Below are 19936 nucleotides of genomic sequence, written 5' to 3'. Positions count from 1 at the left end.
GGTCTAACTGGTTTGACATGTGATCTTGAGGGAAATGACTATTACTATATTTGTATGCATTTATAGCCTAGTTATCACCATATGGTTCCCAGGCAGGTTACAAACATATAAAATATGGCCTGCTGTTTTCTTCCATGGGAGAATTTTCACCTTGTGTCATGGTCTTTATAAATGCATGACCTACTCATTCAGAACCTTCTACAGAAAGCCAGTTCCTATTTGTACTAGTGTAAATAATCCACTGTTCAGCTGTCTCCGGCGGTTCGAATCCCCGCGACGGGGTGAGATCCCATTTCTCGGTCCCTGCTCCTGCCAACCTAGCAGTCTGAAAGCACATCAAAGTGCAAGTAGAGAAATAGATACCGCTCCAGCAGAAAGGTAAACGGCGTTTCCGTGCGCTGCTCTGGTTTGCCAGAAGCAGCTTAGTCATGCTGGTCACATGACCTGGAAGCTGAACGCCGGCTCCCTTGGCCAATAAAGTGAGATGAGTGCCGCAACCCCAGTCAGTCATGACTGGACCTAATAGTCAGGGGTCCCTTTACCTTTACCTTTACCTTTACCTTTACCTTTACAAACCAAATATTAAAGGAAAGAAATGACAAGATAAGAGGCATTTTTCATAATTGGCTTAGATGGTACACCAGTGATAAAACTATACTGTACAAGATCATTGATAGGCTTCTTCACACAATGAACACAGGTAGAAGCTGTCTCTTTCACATTTGTAAGTGTTTGTGTGAAGAAGTCCTTAGCTTCTATATACAGTTCAACTATTGTGTACACAGACTGTATGCTCATTGAACATTACCTGTGAATAACACTTTGACTATACAGCTAGATTATTTGTGAATGTAATGTGTGAACACCCTTATTGTGCCTTTTAAATAAGAACATAGGAGGCATAGGAAATTCCTGACTTCACCCAGATAAAACTATCTCCAGGGCCATCTAGTGACTAAACCATATAATGACCTTACCAACATACTGTTAAAAGTGGTTGCTTAAAGGTCTACTCTCCAGCAGATAGATTAAAATGTTATGAATTAAAAAATCTGTTTTTTGTTCTTTCAGAGTGAGGTGATTTGCTACAAAGGATACCCCAGTGAAGAGTATGAAGTGTTAACAGATGATGGTTATTATTTGACAATAAACAAAATACCGTCTGGAAGAAAAAATATTGCAGTTGGAGGTTTCTCATAATTTCTTTTTAAAAATAAGTCCAAAACAAATCCCTAGCCTGTCAAGGTGGTATAATAACAGCCTTGACAGCTATGCCACCACAGAGTTATATACATGCTTGAAGCGACTGGGCCCAGAAGGTTATTGGTTGACACCTAGAGCCCCATTAAAGCATTAAGAATAACAAATATGGGTTTAAACTGGATGGGTGAAGGGGCAGCACATCTGCTCCACTCCTCAACTGTCTTGGGTTGAGCAAGAAGGTCAGAAGAGGGCTTCAAAGTACATTCAGTTGAACGCTCTAAAAAGTCTTCCTGCACTTGATAATTCGGACTTACCTGCATTACCAGTTAAAGTGAATGTGACCCCTGTGAGGAAAATTTGAGCTTATAGGGTTAAACAGCTCAGAGTGTGTGTTCTGCCTACTGTGGGGCGGAGAGAGACCACCTGGTGTTTGCTTCCATAAACTCAGAGAATGCATGGACGATGAACAGGGCTACGTGGATTAGCCCCAGGGCTTTTTTCCAGCTAGAACTTTCCGGAACTCAGTTCTGGCACCATTCAGGTGGGAGACATTGCCATTCTAAGAGAACAAGGCAGACGTTCATGGTAAGTTCTGGCACCTCTTCTTTTAGAAAAATAGCACTGGTTACCCCAAAATTTTTGGTGGGGAATTCTCTATAAATAAATATTTTGCCATGATGGATTTGAGTTCATTGAATTTATTGATGCTTCTTTTCATTACGCGAAATCTGCTTTCGCACCAAAATCAGATCTGAAGTCAAATAGAAATGGGTCAAGATATAGTGTTACCTTGGTTTACGAGCAGCCCTGTTAACAAACTATTCAGTTTTTGAAATCCGCAAAACCGGAAGTAGTGTTCCAGTTTGCGAACTTTACCTCGGTCTACAAACGGAAGCCTAACGGTGGAAGGGCACTGGTGGTGGGAGGCCTCATTAGGGAAAGCGTTCATCAGTTTAAGAACAGATTTGTTTTAAGAATGGACTTCAGGAACAGATTAAGTTCATAAGCCAGGGTACCACTGTAGTCTGTTTCATGCAAGTACAGTGGGACCTTGGTTTAGAACAGCTTAGTTGACGAACAAATCAGTTCCTGAACACCGAAAACCCGGAAGTAAGTGTTCTGGTTGTCGAATGTTTTTTGGAAGCCGAACGTCCGATGTGGCTTCTGCTTGAGTGCAAGAAGCTCCTGCAGTCAACTGGAAGCCATGGCTTGGTTTTCAAATTGTTTCGGAGTTGAATGGACTTCCAGAACGGATTAAGTTCAAGAACCAAGGTTCCACTGTACAGCTGAAGCTACACAGCCATCCCTATCTCAAGCACTTTGCCCCCAAAGGGGATATTTGTAGATGGGCAGTAAGGTCCATTTTTGGGGCTCAGGTTTGTTCTATCTTATTCAATTTGGCCCCTGGCATGTGTTCAAAGAATAACAAATCTATAGCAGTATAAAAGAATCCTTTATGGCTCAGGATTTTTCCTGAGGCAATATGGATCCTGATATGTGCCCAGCCAGGATTGGGATGAGCTATGTTCCCTCTCACTTGTGAGCTTCCAGCTGCCTCACTCTTGCTCCTATATTACCTGCCCTCTTGCCCTGTAGCATCTGCTCTTGTGGCAATGTTGGGGGCATCTCTGTCTCATGTGTCATAGGAATGCCTGGAAAGGGCTCAGGAATATGAGCAAACAGGAAGTTCATGTAAGGAACAAAGAATGGCTGTTACAGTCTCTGAGTCATGTGACACAGATGGTTTTAGTCGTAACATTCAAGGAAGAGGCCTAAGGAATGAGAAAGGGGGCAGAGGAGGAAGAGGTTACTGTAGTCAAAAGTAAATGATTGTGCACACATGCACACAAACATGTGAAGCAGAGTTGTCACACAATTTGGTAATGGATGAAATATGGAAACCAAAAAAAGAAGAAGAAGGCAAGATCCATCAAAATATTCAGACTTTGAGCCTTATCAACAAGTTACATTGGGACCCTTGTCTATGAATGAAAATGGGCAGCAGTTTATTTATTTATTTAGCAAGTGGTTTGCAATTGTAAAATCAATGCATAATTAAAACAAACCATCCACTGGGACATTGAGGCACCCTTAATTATAACGCACAGTAATAAATATATAATTAAAAGCACACAAACAAAAACAATAACACGCCAGGAGTTCAGCGCAGGAGAATGCTTGCCTAAACAGGTGTGTTTTCAGAAGCCAGCAGAAACCCAACACAGATTGGACATCTTGTATTTTAGCAAGGAGGGCATTCCACAACACTGACACCAGCAGTGAAAAAGTCCATCTCTGTGTTAGCACATCATCTATGAGAAGGTGAGGATTTGGAAGGAGAGATGAAAAGTTTGCTCTCTGTTGTTCTGAGTTTTAAATGGTGACCATCCAAGCAGGAATGTTGTTGCAGGCAGCGAGAGTCGCAAGACTGGATGGAGATAAAGATCTCCAGGGTAGAAAAGTAAAGCTGGGTGTCACCAGGATACGGCTGGTGATGAAATGAAAACCAATGGATTTGATGAATGAACTATGTAGAAATAGAAGAGGCTTGGGTCCCTGAGGGGCTCCATCCAAAAGTGATTGCATTGCTCACAAATAAGCGAGATTAAACTGAATCTAGGATGAGATTCTTTCGAATGGCACTCATACACAGACACCCTTGCACACATGGATCTTGTCAATCTACTGAAACATCTTGTTCAGAAACCAGTTAGGACAGTTTTTGCAAGAGTTTATAAATGAAGAAAAGCATCCCGTGATATGTAATGACAGTTAAGAGGTGAGAAGGGGAACACAGAGAGTGGTATATGTTTTACTGTGTGTACGTAGGAGGAGTCAGAAGGAGAACACAGTATGGAAAGTGCGGCACTGGATATAATTGTAGAATGTCACAGGGTATGTATTTACAATGGAGAGAAAAAAATGGCCTTGTTGCCTCTGCAGTGGTGGAGTAACCAAAATATTTGAGCATAACACCTTTCCTGGTCAGCGCTACACCTACAGACCTGGGCACTCGCGCATATGACACTGGTGCTGCCAGAAAGTCATTCGTACAGGTAGGATGAAATTGATTTAATTGATGCTGTCTCTATGAATGTACCATAAACCTATTATATTAAATAGGAGCTTAGAAGGAAGCACAGGTATCTTATGTCACATGCCTACATGCAGGAATGCAAAAGAAACTGTGCACTAAAATGTAGGGTAGCTTTAAAATGAATGGCATAGGCATGAAAATAAAAGGTTTATTAAGTACATCACTTTAGTCATGGGTCGCCTATTCAGGATTCATTTCCATAACCTTGATTCCACTCTTTCTGCATATTTGTGCATCATATCCCTTGTTAGTAATTTAGGGGAGAATAGATTCTCAGGGCAAAAAATGCCCCAATTTCCAAAACAGAGCCGTGCATGTGTTCTGCTGTGTTTGTGAGTGGTCAGGTCAAGTGCACTGCTAGAGATCATCAGTCACGTGCATTTATTTCCTTTACACTGGTCACCAATTTTAATTAGGTGTTCCCGATGGAACTAACCAAGAATGTTGTGCCATTCAAGTCATATAACTAAAGAAGCCGCCCACAGTATTACTGCTATGCTGCAGATACTTTGATATCAAGAAGAAAGAGAACCGATTAGAAGGAACTGGCAATTGTAAAAACAAATGTCTTGTGAAACATGGAAAAGGAATTTCTCTGGTAATAGATAATGCTGGCAATGTTGGAGGAGGCATCATTTGGATATTCTGTTCCTGCCTAAACACAGCAAGAGGACTCTGAGTGGTAATATTTTCATTTATTCTGGGCTTTTTTGTATATATTTGTCTGCATTTTGAGGGGCATGGGGTATTGATAAGCAAAAAATAAGGGGGAAGGCAAGGTACAGTGTAGCCTGGAATTTTTAAAACAGAATTTTAAAAACAGAACAGAATGAAGATTTGTAGAGAAAGATTTTTTCCCCATCTGCCCCTGTGAGTATAACATGCTGTGACTCAAGTAGGTGTTTTTGGCATGCAGCCCCAGTTCCCTGATATTCTCTTCTCCTAGAAGGAAAGCAAGCCCTGGCATGGTTGAAAACTCTTCTTTTCTTCCCCAATTAGTTTACTTGGTTTATGCAGCTTGGACTTCATGCATTTAACACAATTTTATGTTTCCTATTAGGTTTGATGGTTTATTTTTGTATGCTACTCATGTATTGAATTTGGATTTCAGACATTCTGGAATATTTAATTAAAATGTATATATTATGTCTGCATTGTTTATGAAGTAATTGATGTAGGATACCCCACTTTTCCCCTCCTCCTCTTCCACCCCACTTTTTTCTTTTTTTTAAAAAAAATCATATATAGAAAGAAGATGTGGTGGTTTCTTGCCATCGCTTGTCTAATACAAGCAACTGGGAGCGCAGAAGAACTGAGTGGGAGCAGAGGTTCAAATCCTGAAGTTCACATGAATGTTGTAAGCTATGTACTCCTTTATAAATCTTATGCAGTGGCAGGCCTGAGATGGGGCTAGAATTCAAATCTGAGGGAGCTGAAGAGCAGCTCTTGTTCCTTCTATCTCCCTTCCTCCAGTCTAGAACAGGGGTAGCCATCGAGGTGCCCTCAAGCTGCTGTTATGGTGCTCCAGTTCCCATGAGCCCCAGACTGCATTACCATTTATCAGGGCCTAATGGGAGTTCTAGCCCAAGGGACGCGGGTGGCGCTATGGGTTAAACCACAGAGCCTAGGACTTGACGATTAGAAGGTTGGCTGTTCGAATCCCCGTGACGGGGTGAGCTCCCGTTGCTCGGTCCCTGCTCCTGCCAACCCAGCAGTTCGAAAGCACATCAAAGTGCAAGTAGATAAATACTTCCAGCGGGAAGGTAAACGGCGTTTCCGTGCGCTGCTCTGGTTTGCCAGAAGCGGCTTAGTCATGCTGACCATATGACCCGGAAGCTGTACGCCGGCTCCCTCAGCCAATAAAGTGAGATGAGCGCCGCAACCCCTGAGTCGGCCATGACTGGACCTAATGGTCAGGGGTCCCTTTACCTTTACCTAATGGGAGTTCTAGCCCAATAACATCTGCAGGGGTGCTGTGTTGGCAATCCCAGGTCTTGAACATCAAAAGCATAACTATTGGTTAATGGCGTGGGGATATGCAATTGGGAGTGATGACAAACAAGCCATGGGGAAATGCAAAACTTATTTCTGGTGATGCAGAGGAGCATGTAGAACAGCAAGGAAAGACAAACAACAGCACATTCTGTTTCCCTCTTAGCAGTGCTTTTTTCTTTACAAATGTTTAGTGGTACTCTCATTTTCCTACTCATATTGAAATACTGCCCCTCAATGAGGCAAAACTTAGATTCACAGAAAGTTTAGGTGTATGTGTCCCCCCGCATCCCCCCCAGAAAAAAAGCACTGCCTCTTAGTGTCGTGAACCCAATACAGTCGTACCTCGGGTTACATACGCTTCAGGTTACATACGCTTCAGGTTACAGACTCCACTAACCCAGAAATAGTACCTTGGGTTAAGAACTTTGCTGCAGAATGAGAACAGAAATTGTGCTCCGGCAGCGCAGCAGCAGCAGGAGGCCCCATTAGCTAAAGTGGTGCTTCCGGATAAGAACAGTTTCAGGTTAAGAACGGACCTCTAGAATGAATTAAGTATGTAACCCGAGGTACTCAGATTCTCAGCCAGATTGTTACCAAACATTTAATCCCACAATTCACCACATAGGTAAAGGTAAAGGTAAAGGTACCCCTGCCCATACGGGCCAATCTTGCCAGACTCTAGGGTTGTGCGCTCATCTGACTCTGTAGGCCGGGAGCCAGCGCTGTCCACAGACACTTCTGGGTCACGTGGCCAGCATGACAAGCTGCATCTGGCAAGCCAGCGCAGCACACGGAACGCCGTTTACCTTCCCGCTGGTAAGCGGTCCCTATTTATCTACTTGCACCCGGAGGTGCTTTCGAACTGCTAGGTTGGCAGGCGCTGGGACCGAACGACAGGAGCGCACCCCGCCGCGGGGATTCGAACCACCGACCATGCAATCGGCAAGTCCTAGGCACTGAGGTTTTACCCACAGCGCCACCCACGTCCCTTAATTCACCACATAGATTATGTAAAGACTTCTTGGCAGAGTTGGCCAGAGCGGGGAGGAGGAATGGGACGAGAGTGGGGAGTTTGATCCTGGGGAGGGACTCAGTGGCCTGTGAGGTGCTGTGCTGGATGCTGGTTGGCGGGAGAAAGCCCCACCTCAGTACTATTGGATGTCCCAAGCACCAAGGGAGGGCTGCTGATTTGACCCAGGTGTCTCCTTCTGCCAGCAAAACACTCCCCATCTCTGGGGATGTGCCTGAGTCTGAATCAGACAGTGAGCCTCCTTCTCTAAGGATGGGACACCAGCACAAACACCTCCCTCATTCCCTTAGAATGGCAATGGAGCCCACCTGAGAGGTGCCGGAACTGAGTTGGTGAGTTCCGGCAGAAAGAAAGCCTTGCTTACACCTACCCCATGCTCCTTGGAGCTCAGCATTAATGGACTCATTGTACAATGGACTCATTGTAACATAATCTATGTGGTGAATTGTGGGATTAAATGTTTGGTAACAATCTGGCTGAGAATCAGAGAATCTGAGTATGGAACATTTCTCAATTCTGAGTGTAGGTTGAGTGAGTATGAAGGAGGCAGGCACAGACAACATCACAACCTTCTCCAGTCAGACTTCCTCCCTGCTTTTAGATGTTTTATCATTTGTCTTAGTACTTTAAAACAGTAAACTGTTTTGGGTGCCTTTGCAGAAAGACAGTATACAAAGGCAATGAAATTAGATGGTGGTGGTGATGTGTTGGTACAGCTTCATTTCATACTGAACAGGAGCTTATTGCAAACTAATTTTAAAGCAAAGAGTGAAAGGGTCTTGTGTGACAGAGTCTACACTTGTTGAAAGTGTCTACACAGCTCAACTGCTTTGTACTCAGGTTGTAAACTTGTTGAACATTACATGTGAATACCACTATGATTGTGCTGCTCAACTATTGGTGTATGCAAATATATGGAATGTACACTTGTGGTGACATCTGTTTATGGTGTCTTTTAAACAAACACAGAGCAGACACAGGAAGGGCCTCACGTCACATAGAAACAACTGCTTCCATTGCCATATAGTGACTGACCTATATACTGACACTATCAATGTACAGTTGTTAGCTAAAGGTCTCCTCTGTGACAGATTAAAACATTCTGAATTCAAACATCTCAGGAGTTTATTTCTTCTTCTTTTAGAGTGAGGTGATTCGCTACAAAGGATACCTGAGTGAAGAGTATGAAGTCTTAACAGATGATGGCTATTATTTGACAGTAAACCGAATTCCCTTTGGAAGAGAAAATCTTACCCCTGGAGGTATCTGAAAATATTTTTTTCCTTATTTATAGTTCAAAACAAATTGCTGGCCTATCACAGTTGCATAATAAAAGCCTTAATACAGTGCAGAATTATGTAATTACTAGAGCTTTACACGAAGCTATCAGACCCTCAGTCAAGACCCAAAGCGACTGGGCCCAGAAGGTTGTTGCATGACCCTCTGGAGCCCCATTGAAGTGCTCAGAAGAGCATATGCAGCCTTAAACTGTATGGGTGAAGGGGCAGGTACAACAGCTTCATTCCTCAACTGTCTTGTATTGAGCAGGAAGGTCAGAAAGGGACTGAGCACCCTAAAAAGTCTCTCCTCAAATGAGAGCCCGGCCTTATCAGGATCACATGGAGATGTCCTCATGGAAGCACATGGAAATGTCTTGAGAAAGCATCCTTATAAATTCCCTTCAGACCTCCCAGGAAGGTCAATGATGGGATGGGCAAGTCCACTTCATATCAGGGCCTTGGGAGCATGGTTTGGCATTTGCCTGCCTATTCCCCTTCCCCAGTTTCAGTGCCCACAGATTTTTTCTGAATTCTTGAATAGGGCTTTGTTGACAAGCCTCCTCTACAGTCAAAATTCAGATCCATGCCACTGAATGAGACTAGAGCAGGGGTCACCAACCTAAGGCCCATGGGCTGGAAGGGGCCCACAGAGATCGTTTGACCGGTCCACGAGCCGCCTGCTCGCATGCTGCGCTAAACCAGTGCAGCGCAGCATGGGGACTCGCTTCTGTGGTGCTAGAAATCGCATCTGCGCATGCGCAGATACCGGAAATCACAGGCGCATGCACTCACGTGAGAGAGAGATCCAGCACATGAAGGGATCTCTATGGGACCGATCCGACCCAGGCAAGATAAACCTTGCCAACCCCGGGACTAGAGCCTAGCAAACATACTGAGATAATGTACTGTAATATAAACTATAATCTAATAATATAATATAAACAAGGGATATTTGTCAAAAACATATTTGTTATCATGGCACAGAGATTCTCACCTGCTTTGTTATAATGATTTGTTTTTTAAACCAGGTCCCAGGCCTGTTGTGTTGCTGCAGCATGGGATATTTGCGGAAGCTAGCTTCTGGGTCGAAAATCTGGCAAACAACAGTTTTGGATTTATATTAGCGGATGCTGGCTATGATGTTTGGCTGGGGAACAACAGAGGGTCAAGATGGTCTCGGAGACACCAGAATTTGTCAACTGACCAAGATGAATTTTGGGATTTCAGGTATTTTGAACTGTAAAATAAACAGCAATAAACAATATTATTTCACACATTAACTCTGCTGATCTTCAGCATTTTAGTGCAAATTTCTCCAGATCAGCACATTTTTGTATGCAGTTTTGACTAATGTACACATTTTTGCAAGTAGTATCTCCCAATATGGTACATTTTAAATGTTATTTTCACTAATAATATACATTTTATGCACAATTTTACCAAATATATACATTTTTGTAAACACTGAGTGGTTGCCGAACTTAATCACTCAAAAATTTTAAGGATGGCTGAGTTTTGGTTCTCATATCAACAAATTTGATAAATTCAGCTTTAAATCCCTATTCATATTCCTTTATGTCAATAGATTTGCACTGAGCAAGACTATGGCTACAATCTATAGGCTTCTATGCATGTAGCTATCCTAAGAAATGAACTGTAGAAACATAACCCTTTGAAATAGGGACTACAAAATTTTGGATCCCTGCACAATTCCAGAATGTGTGAGAAAAAGCAGAAGTCTACACGCAGGGGTTTTTCGCATCCTACAGCCCTATGTGTGATTTTCTATGTCTTATGCCTGTTAGAAGTAAAACGTGGGTCCTAAGACCCTCAAAATAAATTCTGAACAAAATTGGTGAAGCAGCAAAGAGTTTATTGAGTACAATACATTCTTGCAAGAGCGGGTGTCCAAATCAGGCACACCCCAAATTGGCAAGGCACAAGTTTATATTCTTTATACCTGAAGCACAGGTTTCCCTTGTTTCCCCACTGGCTGGATACATGCAAGGTTTATAGCCTATCATGACCACCTAGTTAACATACTAAAATTCCCACCTTTGTTGACCTCTCCCATTACTCTAGTTCCAACGACCACTACTCCTGTTTACCTTTCTCCTTATTTGGTCCATGTTTCTTATGTTTTTACACATTGACTCAAGCAAGAAAGCCACATCCCAACCACTAGTGGGTGTAACTGAGTACAGATGAATCGCATAACGGCTGCAAACAGCCCTCTATAAGCCTCCTAACCACAAGATATGTGTAAGCAATATCTATATCTATAAGCCTCCTAACCACAAGATATGTGTAAGCAAGTTTCTGCTGTCTGCGGTCATCTAACCGTTGCAGCCTTGTGGCCTTTTGAAACGGCAAGATTTTTATTCCTCACAATTCCCCTTTCCCCTGATTCATATGTGAGGGCACCATTGTGGCTGGGTGAACCTGTTACTCCTAGTTAGGGATGGAAGGATCTGTCGGTTTTGGTTCTCACAGTCTGTCATTTTCCCCCAAACTTAAATCTGGTTCTCCACATATCTGCATCAATTTGAAAAAAAATTGTTTGACAAGTCTTCATGGAAATTCCTCCGTACTTTAGTGCAAATTTCTCTTGATATATTTTGGTGTGCACATTTTATCATGTCATTTTCACTAATTTTTATTCACTGTTTACATAATATATGTATTTTTGTAAACTCTTGATTGGTTGGAGGATGGCATCACAACATATGGATTAATATGAATTTCGAAGGATGACTGTGTTTCAGTTGTCATTTCATTTTAGAAAGTGCGAATTTGAAAAATTCAGGTTTCAATGCAAACTGAATCAAATCCCCCCCCCCCCTCGTCATACACTGAATGGTTACACTGAGCAGGATGGTAACTAAAAGCTATAGATCTCTATGCATGTTGGATTTCCACATATGTACTGTGGCCTTCACAATTCCAGAATGTGTGGAAAGAAGTAGAAGTCCACACACTGAGCATCTTCACATCTTACAGCCTGCTTTTATGTGTGATGGTTCTTCATGAGATTCATGTATGAAATGAAAAAGTGTGTGTGTGTGTGTGTGTGTGTGTGTGTGTGTGTGTGTGAGAGAGAGAGAGAGAGAGAGAGAGAGAGAGAGAGATATGTTTAGTGATGTTCTGTTGCTGGAAGCCATCGCTGCAAAATTAAAGTGGAGAATAGGGATGGTGGCGCCATCACCTGGTTCTGCACCCACATTTCAAGCACAAGCTTCCAGAAGGCAACTCTGGGTGAACATCTAGGAGTTCAGATGAAGAGGTGTCACTAATTTTGCCATAACATTTAAATATTTCCTTCAGTTTCCATGAAATGGCTCTGTACGACCTTCCAGCAATGATCAACTTCATTCTGAAGAAAACTGGGCAGAAGCAACTGTATTACGTAGGCTACTCTCAAGGCACAACCATTGGTATGCTAAATTGGGCTAACCCATTTTTTTTTACTCTCTTGTTCTCTCTCTCTCTCTTTCTAAGGGGAAAAATGGGTTTATGTTCTGCTATTCTGGATCCTAGAGCCAGCTGTAAAGATTCCAGTTTGACCTTATACTGCTGATCCTTTTGTGTTGGGAGTCAGCCTTGCCCCAACGCTGGTGCTGAATTGTGAACCAGTCAGTATCTATGGGCCTGCTTTCCCTTTGTGACTATGCTATGTCCCTGTGAGTTTTCAGGGGGAAATGAGAAGATAGCTGTAAGGGTGGAGAAAGTGGTAAGCTGTCCTGTTGACCAGCCCATGGGCCAGAAATTGCCAACCCTTAGGCCAGATGCACCCCACAACCAGTTTCAACTGGTCCTCTGCCCACCTCCAATCAGCAGCTTCTCATTGGGGAGAAAAAGAGGCTTTGACGTTACAGAATAAAACCTTACCATGTGCCCCATGATCTATCATAAGAATTCAGCCTTGCTTTACATACAGCTGTGATCCAGGGTTTGCCCTATTTAGATTCATTTTAGACTTTTACAGTTTATATTTAAAAGAGAAAACCATTACAAGAATAACAGCATAATCTCAATTGCCTTACTTTACTGGCAACTGGTTTTAACTTGATAAGTAGAGAGGGGAGATGGTCAGGTTTTGCCATCCATGGCAGATCTATTGCTTAGCCTCAATTGATCCATTGATCACATAGGGCAGATATAGGGAACCTGTGGCCCTACAGATGCACTTGGACTCCAACTCCCATCAGCCCCAGCCAGCATGGCAAATGAACAGCGATAGTGGGAGTTGTGGACCAGCCATATCAGGAGGGCCACAGAATCCCCATCTCTGCTTTAGAGTCTAGGAGTAGGCCTTTGGTAAATTGGCAAATGAATTTCGTACTATGAGCAGTCCTAAATGCTCACTGTGTTTTTCTCCCCTATCCTTTAGGCTTCATAGCATTTTCAGCCATACCAGAGCTGTCTCAAAAAATCAAACTATTTACCGCCTTGGCTCCTGTGATTTCTCTTAAGCATGTGACAAGCCCTGCTTCCAAATTTTCCTTCCTACTTCCTGACTACTCATCCAAGGTACACATTAATCTCTATTTTATTACCGGGAAATCAAAGAATACTAGGCCAGCAGGAATTTAAGAGTAACCTTTCCCTTAACTTCATAACTAAGATAGACAATTGTACCTGTCACCCTCATAGAGATTATGCAATAAAAGAAAACGTCTATAAACTCTATGATTCTATATAACAGGTTCACATTTTACATAACTGTAGGGTTGCTCTGAGAGCATACTGGATGAAGGGCTGTTTAGAAATATAAGAAATACAACCTAAATTTGTTTGAGTTGCTATGCATAGCAAAATTTCGGTTTTTTTAAAAAAAAGTTTTGAAAAACCAACACAGGCTTTACTATACATTTCAGTGAGCTGTGGATTGCTCTTACAGTGCTGAACAACATAAAGAGAATAAACCAAGAAAAAAGCCCTAAGGATTAAATATTTCAATCTAGGGGAGAAATGTATGTGTACTTTGTGGTTTTGGTCCACATCCAAACTAGGAATAGGTTGTGGGGGTTTTTGGTGTGTTTTTTTTATATAAAAAAAATCAGTTTGCATTGTAGGAGAAGCTGCCTCATTTGCACAATACACAAAAAAAGAAGCTCAGCCGCCGTTCAAAATTGACTCATCTCTAAAATTTGGTTCTCCAAGCAGGTTATGAATACAAAAATGCATATACTAGGGTAAAATGTGTATATTATTCCACATGTTAGCAAAAATAGCAGACAAAATTGGTTATATTAGGGGAAATTAATTTGCAAAAATGTGTGTGCTAGGCAAAAATGTACCAAAAATGTATGTATTAGGGAAAAATTCACACTGAAGAAGTTTCAAGCGGACTTGTGCTTAAAAAAAATGCAAACTGATTTAGAAATGTGGAAAATTGAACTTAAGAGTGGAATATGAAAAACTGAGAGAAATAATAGAATCAACAGATTCACTAATTCGCACTCCAACCTTCCTGCACTGAGGACTCAGCTATCATTTTAAGTGCATTATACAGCTGTGACACTAAGTGGTGATGTTGAGCTTATGGCACATTCAATATATTTTTCAAAGCATTTTTAAAAAAAAGCATTTTCAGAGACACATTTATATGTGTTGAGATTCCACCTGAGTTGGAAGATCTGAAGGGGTCTTATGAATAGATTTGGTGGAACATGGTTACAAGCCTCCCTCTAATTGGAACCGGGTGTTATCATTGTTCCTGATTGAGAAGAGGCTTGTAAGTATGACCAACTGGATGTCCTTCTAAATCCCTTTCAGACCTTCCCATGGGAAGGTGGACCAGGTACGATCAGCATATGTGTCTCTGTTCCCACTCTCCAACTGAAACCTTTAAGACAGGCTTCCTCAAACTCGGCCCTCCAGATGTTTTGAGACTACAATTCCCATCACCCCTGACCATTTGTCCTGCTAGCTAGGGATCATGGGAGTTGTAGGCCAAAAACATCTGGAGGGCCGAGCCTGCTTTAAGAAGCTGCAACCAGCCACAAAAGAATTCTAGAGGAACAATAGCTAATCCCGCAAATATTTTCTTAAGGTTAAATTGTAACACCTTTTGTATCTTCCCAGAGCATCTTTGTCAGAGGAGAATTTGTACTGTTTCGCAAACCCGTGGCAGACTTTTTCAGGAAATTGTGCAGCGTTACATTGATGCAGCAATTCTGTGCTCAACTCATATTCTCAGCAGGCGGATTTAATGCAACAAATCTAAATATGGTGTGTAGATTGTGTAAAGAAAACATAGTAGTTTGCTACTATGATTGGTTTGCTACATGCTCTGAATCTTCACAAAGCTTCGTTTTTGCAGCAAAAGCTGAGCACCCAAAGGGTGCAAAAAGCCCTGCGAAAAACTGAAGACTCAGAATAAGATGGGAATCTTGTACAAACTTTAAATAAGTCTCAGTGAACAGAATATGGCTTACTTTGTGAGTAGATATGCCTATGGTTGCACTAGAACAGCACAATTTTATCTAATCAGAAACAATTCTCATAGAGTTGAATGGGACTTACTCCCAGGAAAATGGGTTTAGGTGCCAGAAAGTGAGTCTCCATCTGCACTATACAGGAACTTACCACTTTAAACAGTCATGGCTTCCCTCAGAGTAGTTAACAATCAGTGTGTGGGAAATAATAAGAGTCTGTGAGAGGAATTATAGGTGTCACCAAACAACTTTCAGCACCCCTATCAAACTACAGCCCCCAGGATTCTTTGGGGGAAGCCATGCCTGTTTTAAGTGATGTGATACTGCTTTAAAGTTAAGGTGCAGCTGGCATTGCAGACATGTCTCCTGAAGAAAAATGACCATTAGAATTTTGGTTCTGTCCAGCCTGTGACCTTAAAGACAGAATGCATGCACTGCCTGCCGAGCAATAAGCAGGATGTGGCCAATTCATCTCAAAGGGTGAATCAACTTTAATGCACCTTGTTGCCTTAACAATAGTTGCTACTAAAAAGCTGGAATTTAGCAACATAAGAAAAGCCTTGGGTTCCTCATATTTGGGTCCCCTACTGTTGCTGGACTACAACTCCCATTACCCCTAGATAGCAGGACCAGTGGCCAGGGATGATGGGAGTTGTAGTCCGACAAATAGCTGGGGACCCACGTTCAAGAAACGTTGGAAACCAAAGGCCCATGGCGCCCAGCATCCTGTTTTCATAGTGGCCAATCAGATTCCTACAGGAAATACACAAGCGGAGCCTGAGCACAACCTCAGTTACCCCATTCCTGTCTCCCAGCAGCTGCTATTCAGAAATATATTGTCTCTGATACTGGAGGTACTGCAGAGCCTTCATGACTAATAGCCACTGATAGAGCTATCATCTATGAATTTGTCTCAACCCACTTCAAAGCCACTATCTTGCAAAAGTGAATTCCCCAGCTGAGCTATATACACTGTGTGACAAAATTATTTGCTTGAACTTTCCCAAATCTGCCAGCTTTGGTGGCCTCAGGTTCTTTTGATGTGAAAGGGAGAAATCTCTCTCCCCCCCCCCCTGTGAAATGCACTCTTTTCATCCCATTTACAATTGTATAGTATTTTCCTCATCCCTTTTCTAAACAAAATAGCCTTTACTTGTAGGGGAGTTTCTGGGGGGGGGTTGTTTTAATTTCACTGATTTTTCAGATTGTTGTTTATTTTCCAAACTTTTCCTGCAGAGTCGAATGGATGTGTATGGAGCTCGCTTTATGGATGGAACATCAGCTAAATCTGTTGTACACTGGAAACAGGTAGAGCGTTGTATACTTTTTAGCAGCTGTGATGGTCAAGAGAGTTCCATGCTTATATGCTCACTCAAAAATTACAAACTTTCTGAGCCTACACCAAAGAATCCTGCAACTATTAGTGTACTTAACTTTCCCTGGGAAGCCACTACAATAATTAAGCCAATTTAAGATTCAGGTAGGTAGCCGTGTTGGTCTGACACAGTCAAAATAAATAAAAAACCTGTCAAGTAGAACCTTAGAGACCAACTAAGTTTGTTCTGGGTATAAGCTTTCATGTGTATGCACACTTCTTCAGATACATCTGAAACAGTGGTCCAGTGACTTCTGTTTCAGTGTATCTGAAGAAGTGTGCATGCACACAAAAGCTTATCAACAAAACAAACTTAGTTGGTCTCTAAGGTGCTACTGGACAATTTTTTAAGCCAATTTAAGTTGGTGCTATTGTTCTAATATGAGCTTTCTGAACTGACATGGCTAAAACCTAGTTTTGTTTATTTAGGCGGAGTAGGGAGCTCTTTTCGTCTTATGAAAAAATGGGCACATGAACACCAAGTGTTCTGCAAATCCCTTCATTTCAGAAAGGGATTCCTCACATAAAATATATTTACCCCAAGGGATATTTACTGCCATAGAGATAAATTCCAAAAGGAACAGGCAACGTTCATAATTAGTCAAACAAGGATTTTACAGAAACGAATAGGTTGGATCAAAAATAGTAATTTTATTATTTGTAATATGTATCACATAATATCTAATGCTAATATCCAATGCTATGGCTTTCCTATTATTTTGATAGATAAGAGATTCAGGATTATTCAGATACTTTGACTATGGGAATGAGAATCAGGCAAGATATAACCAGGTAAGAGTGAACAATTTTTGTTCAGTAAATATGGTGAAAATAGAAATCTGCATCAAGGACATGCATTTACAATGGTTCTGACTATCAGCACAACCCAGATGATATTAACTGCTTGGAGTTCTCATCAGTGTCAATATAAGAGTTAAGAATTCGCCTAATTTTCTGATGTTCTTAACATGGATTTGCAAAAGTGATTTGGTGACACAAGCTTATATATATATATCGACATATATCTATATATATCTACATATATATATATATATCGACATATTTCCAAATCAGGACAAAGTTGGGTTTTGTTTTGTTTTTTGTCAAAGTTGTTGAGTTTTTTTGGGGGGTGGGGGAATTGGATTTTTAAAACATTTTTTTCTTTAAAAAAATGCCCTAGTTGCCATACATCTAGGTTTTCCCAGACATTTTGCCAATTCGGTGAAAATTTGCACAGACCCCATTTTGACAGTCCAATTCCGGGATGTATGGTAGCCCTATATACCTCCCACCATTCATCCATGCAGTTCAAGCTGGAATGTGTCATTATCCCCTCATTTTATCCACATAACAACCCTGTGAGGTAGTCTAGAATGATTGTGATTGATCCAGGGTCAGTCAGTGAACTTCATGGTTAAGGGGGAATGTAAACATGGATCTCCAAGTACTAATTAACAATCTAACCAGTATACCACACTAGTTCACAGTTAATGTGAATGTGATCTCATCAAGTGTTTGCCTCCACATGCTCAGAGAATGTGTGGTGGGTGGGTGGAGCATGGCTATGTACATTAGATCCAACCTCAGACCACACATTTCACCAAAGTCTGGAGGAGGAGCCTAGATGTGTCCAGTTGTCTCCAGGGATTTCTCCTCGCCCTGCCAGGGATTTAATATGGGACCATCTGTATTCAAAGCAGGTTCTTTTCCACCTCCTTAAAATGTGGTGTGAATCTCCTGACTCCCAATCTCCTTTTCCTCAGACCAAGCAGCAAATAGTTGGAGGGTCCTCAAAGCCATTCCCACCACCCAAACCACTCCCCACTTTCCTTGCAGGAACAATGGCACTGGCAGCAAAGAAATGTGGGGAGAACTCCCATCTTCTTCCCACATCATCATGTTATCTGTGTGATGAATTACAGAGAGTGTAGCTCTTTCAGGGAAGCTTTCAATTGTCAGTCAGGTTGCCTTGGGTTCTCCCTGCCCCCTGCTCCATTGTTTGTTTGTTTTGCAAATGTGTAGGCCACTTCATGGGCTGAGGCCATCAAAGTAGTGTACAACAAGCTAAAAAGAAATAAGATAGAATACAAAAAAAATGCAAACTCCAGAAAGCAATAAATCAGTGCCTACAGTTCCTGGGCTTGTAGTGCAAAACTTTGAAAAACCAGGAGCAAATCTGTGGAGAACTGCAGAGGATCCACCCAACCATATTTAAAACATGTTAGCAGACTATAAGTGTTCTAGGTAGAAAGAAGGAAAAACCACCCATCTATACAAGCCTGTGGACTGTCCACAGTTGGTCTGAATTGTGTAAAGATGCTGTCACTAACAACATTTTTTTAAAAAAACAAACAAACAATGATTCATTGTCAATTACTTTCCAGAGCTTTCCCCCTTTGTATAAAATAGAGGACATGACTGTGCCAACTGCAGTGTGGACTGGCGGAAATGACCTGATTGCAAGCCCCAGAGATGTAGCCGTCTTACTTCCTCGTATCACTAACCTAGTTTACCACAAAAATATGACATACTGGAACCACTGGGATTTCATCTGGGGCCTCAGTGCCCCCGAGCTCATGTACTACAAAATCATTAAGTTGATGAGATGCTTTAGCTGAGATGGGATGCCTTAGCTGAGTCATGGTTGCTTTAGCTGAGATTCCTGCATTCCAGCTCTACAATTCTATGATTCCATGAGAATGTCTCTGTAAAGCAATACATTCCTATGATAAATTTCATTTCTTTCCTTTTACACCAGTCACAACAAACACTATACTTGCATTGGCAGCCATGTAGGCCACTGAAATCCACAGTATTTAAAAGTCTATTGACATATGTTTAAAGCACTCTTATACCACTTTAACAGTCATGGCTTCCTGGGAACTCACAGAGCTACAATTTCAGAGTGGTTTAACAATCATCCCTCTACTTATAGCTCTCTGAAGGGAATAGTGGTCTTCTAACAGCTCTCTGCATCCTTAATAAACTACAGTTCCCAGAATTATTTGGAGTAAGTCATGACTTAGTGTTTTAAGAGTGCTTTTTATTTTATTTTAAGTGTATCAGTTTCCTCACCACTGGTTTGTGTATCCTTAACCACATGATTAAGAATATAAGAATTGCCTTGCTGCATCAGACCCCAGGAAAAAGGCCAGGATACAAATGTGATAAAAGAATTACCACCTCACCACACAACTGATTCTCTGCATAGTACACTTCCAGAGTGTTTAAAATGTATGGTGCTGAATGAATGTGGCTGCCAGGGTGGGCAGTTAAGGCCTGGACTATCTGAGTGGGATGCACTAGGCGGGGCAATTCAGTTTTGATTCCCTGAGAGTAAAACTAAATAGAAGATATTGAGTGGGTGTTTCTGGTAAGGAACAGTGACTGCCATTCTAGGTGGGTAAAATCTCCCTGAAACTCGGTTTAGAAAAGAGTGTAAAATTATCTGCAAAAAGGTTATGTCTTAAACTTTAGTTTTGTGTCTCACGGTTGAAATCATCATGCTTTAAACCT

The 19936-nt window shown here is 41.7% G+C and overlaps 1 protein-coding gene across 1 annotated transcript; it reads left to right on the top strand.

Annotated features, from left to right (window-relative positions):
* Positions 1 to 5554: 5554 nt before the first annotated feature.
* Positions 5555 to 19930, top strand: LOC114596707 (lipase member M-like). Its single transcript, XM_028728455.2, has 9 exons — positions 5555 to 5657; positions 8470 to 8587; positions 9634 to 9832; positions 11930 to 12039; positions 12996 to 13135; positions 14693 to 14839; positions 16282 to 16353; positions 17147 to 17212; positions 18805 to 19930. Exons 1-9 carry the CDS (start codon positions 5556 to 5558, stop codon positions 19036 to 19038), a joined length of 1188 nt encoding a protein of 395 aa, XP_028584288.2. The 5' UTR covers position 5555; the 3' UTR covers positions 19039 to 19930.
* Positions 19931 to 19936: the final 6 nt, after the last annotated feature.

The sequence above is a fragment of the Podarcis muralis genome, chromosome 6 (assembly GCF_964188315.1).
Source record: "Podarcis muralis chromosome 6, rPodMur119.hap1.1, whole genome shotgun sequence".
Taxonomy (NCBI): domain Eukaryota; kingdom Metazoa; phylum Chordata; class Lepidosauria; order Squamata; family Lacertidae; genus Podarcis; species Podarcis muralis.
This window is presented reverse-complemented; position numbering and strand designations above follow the sequence as displayed.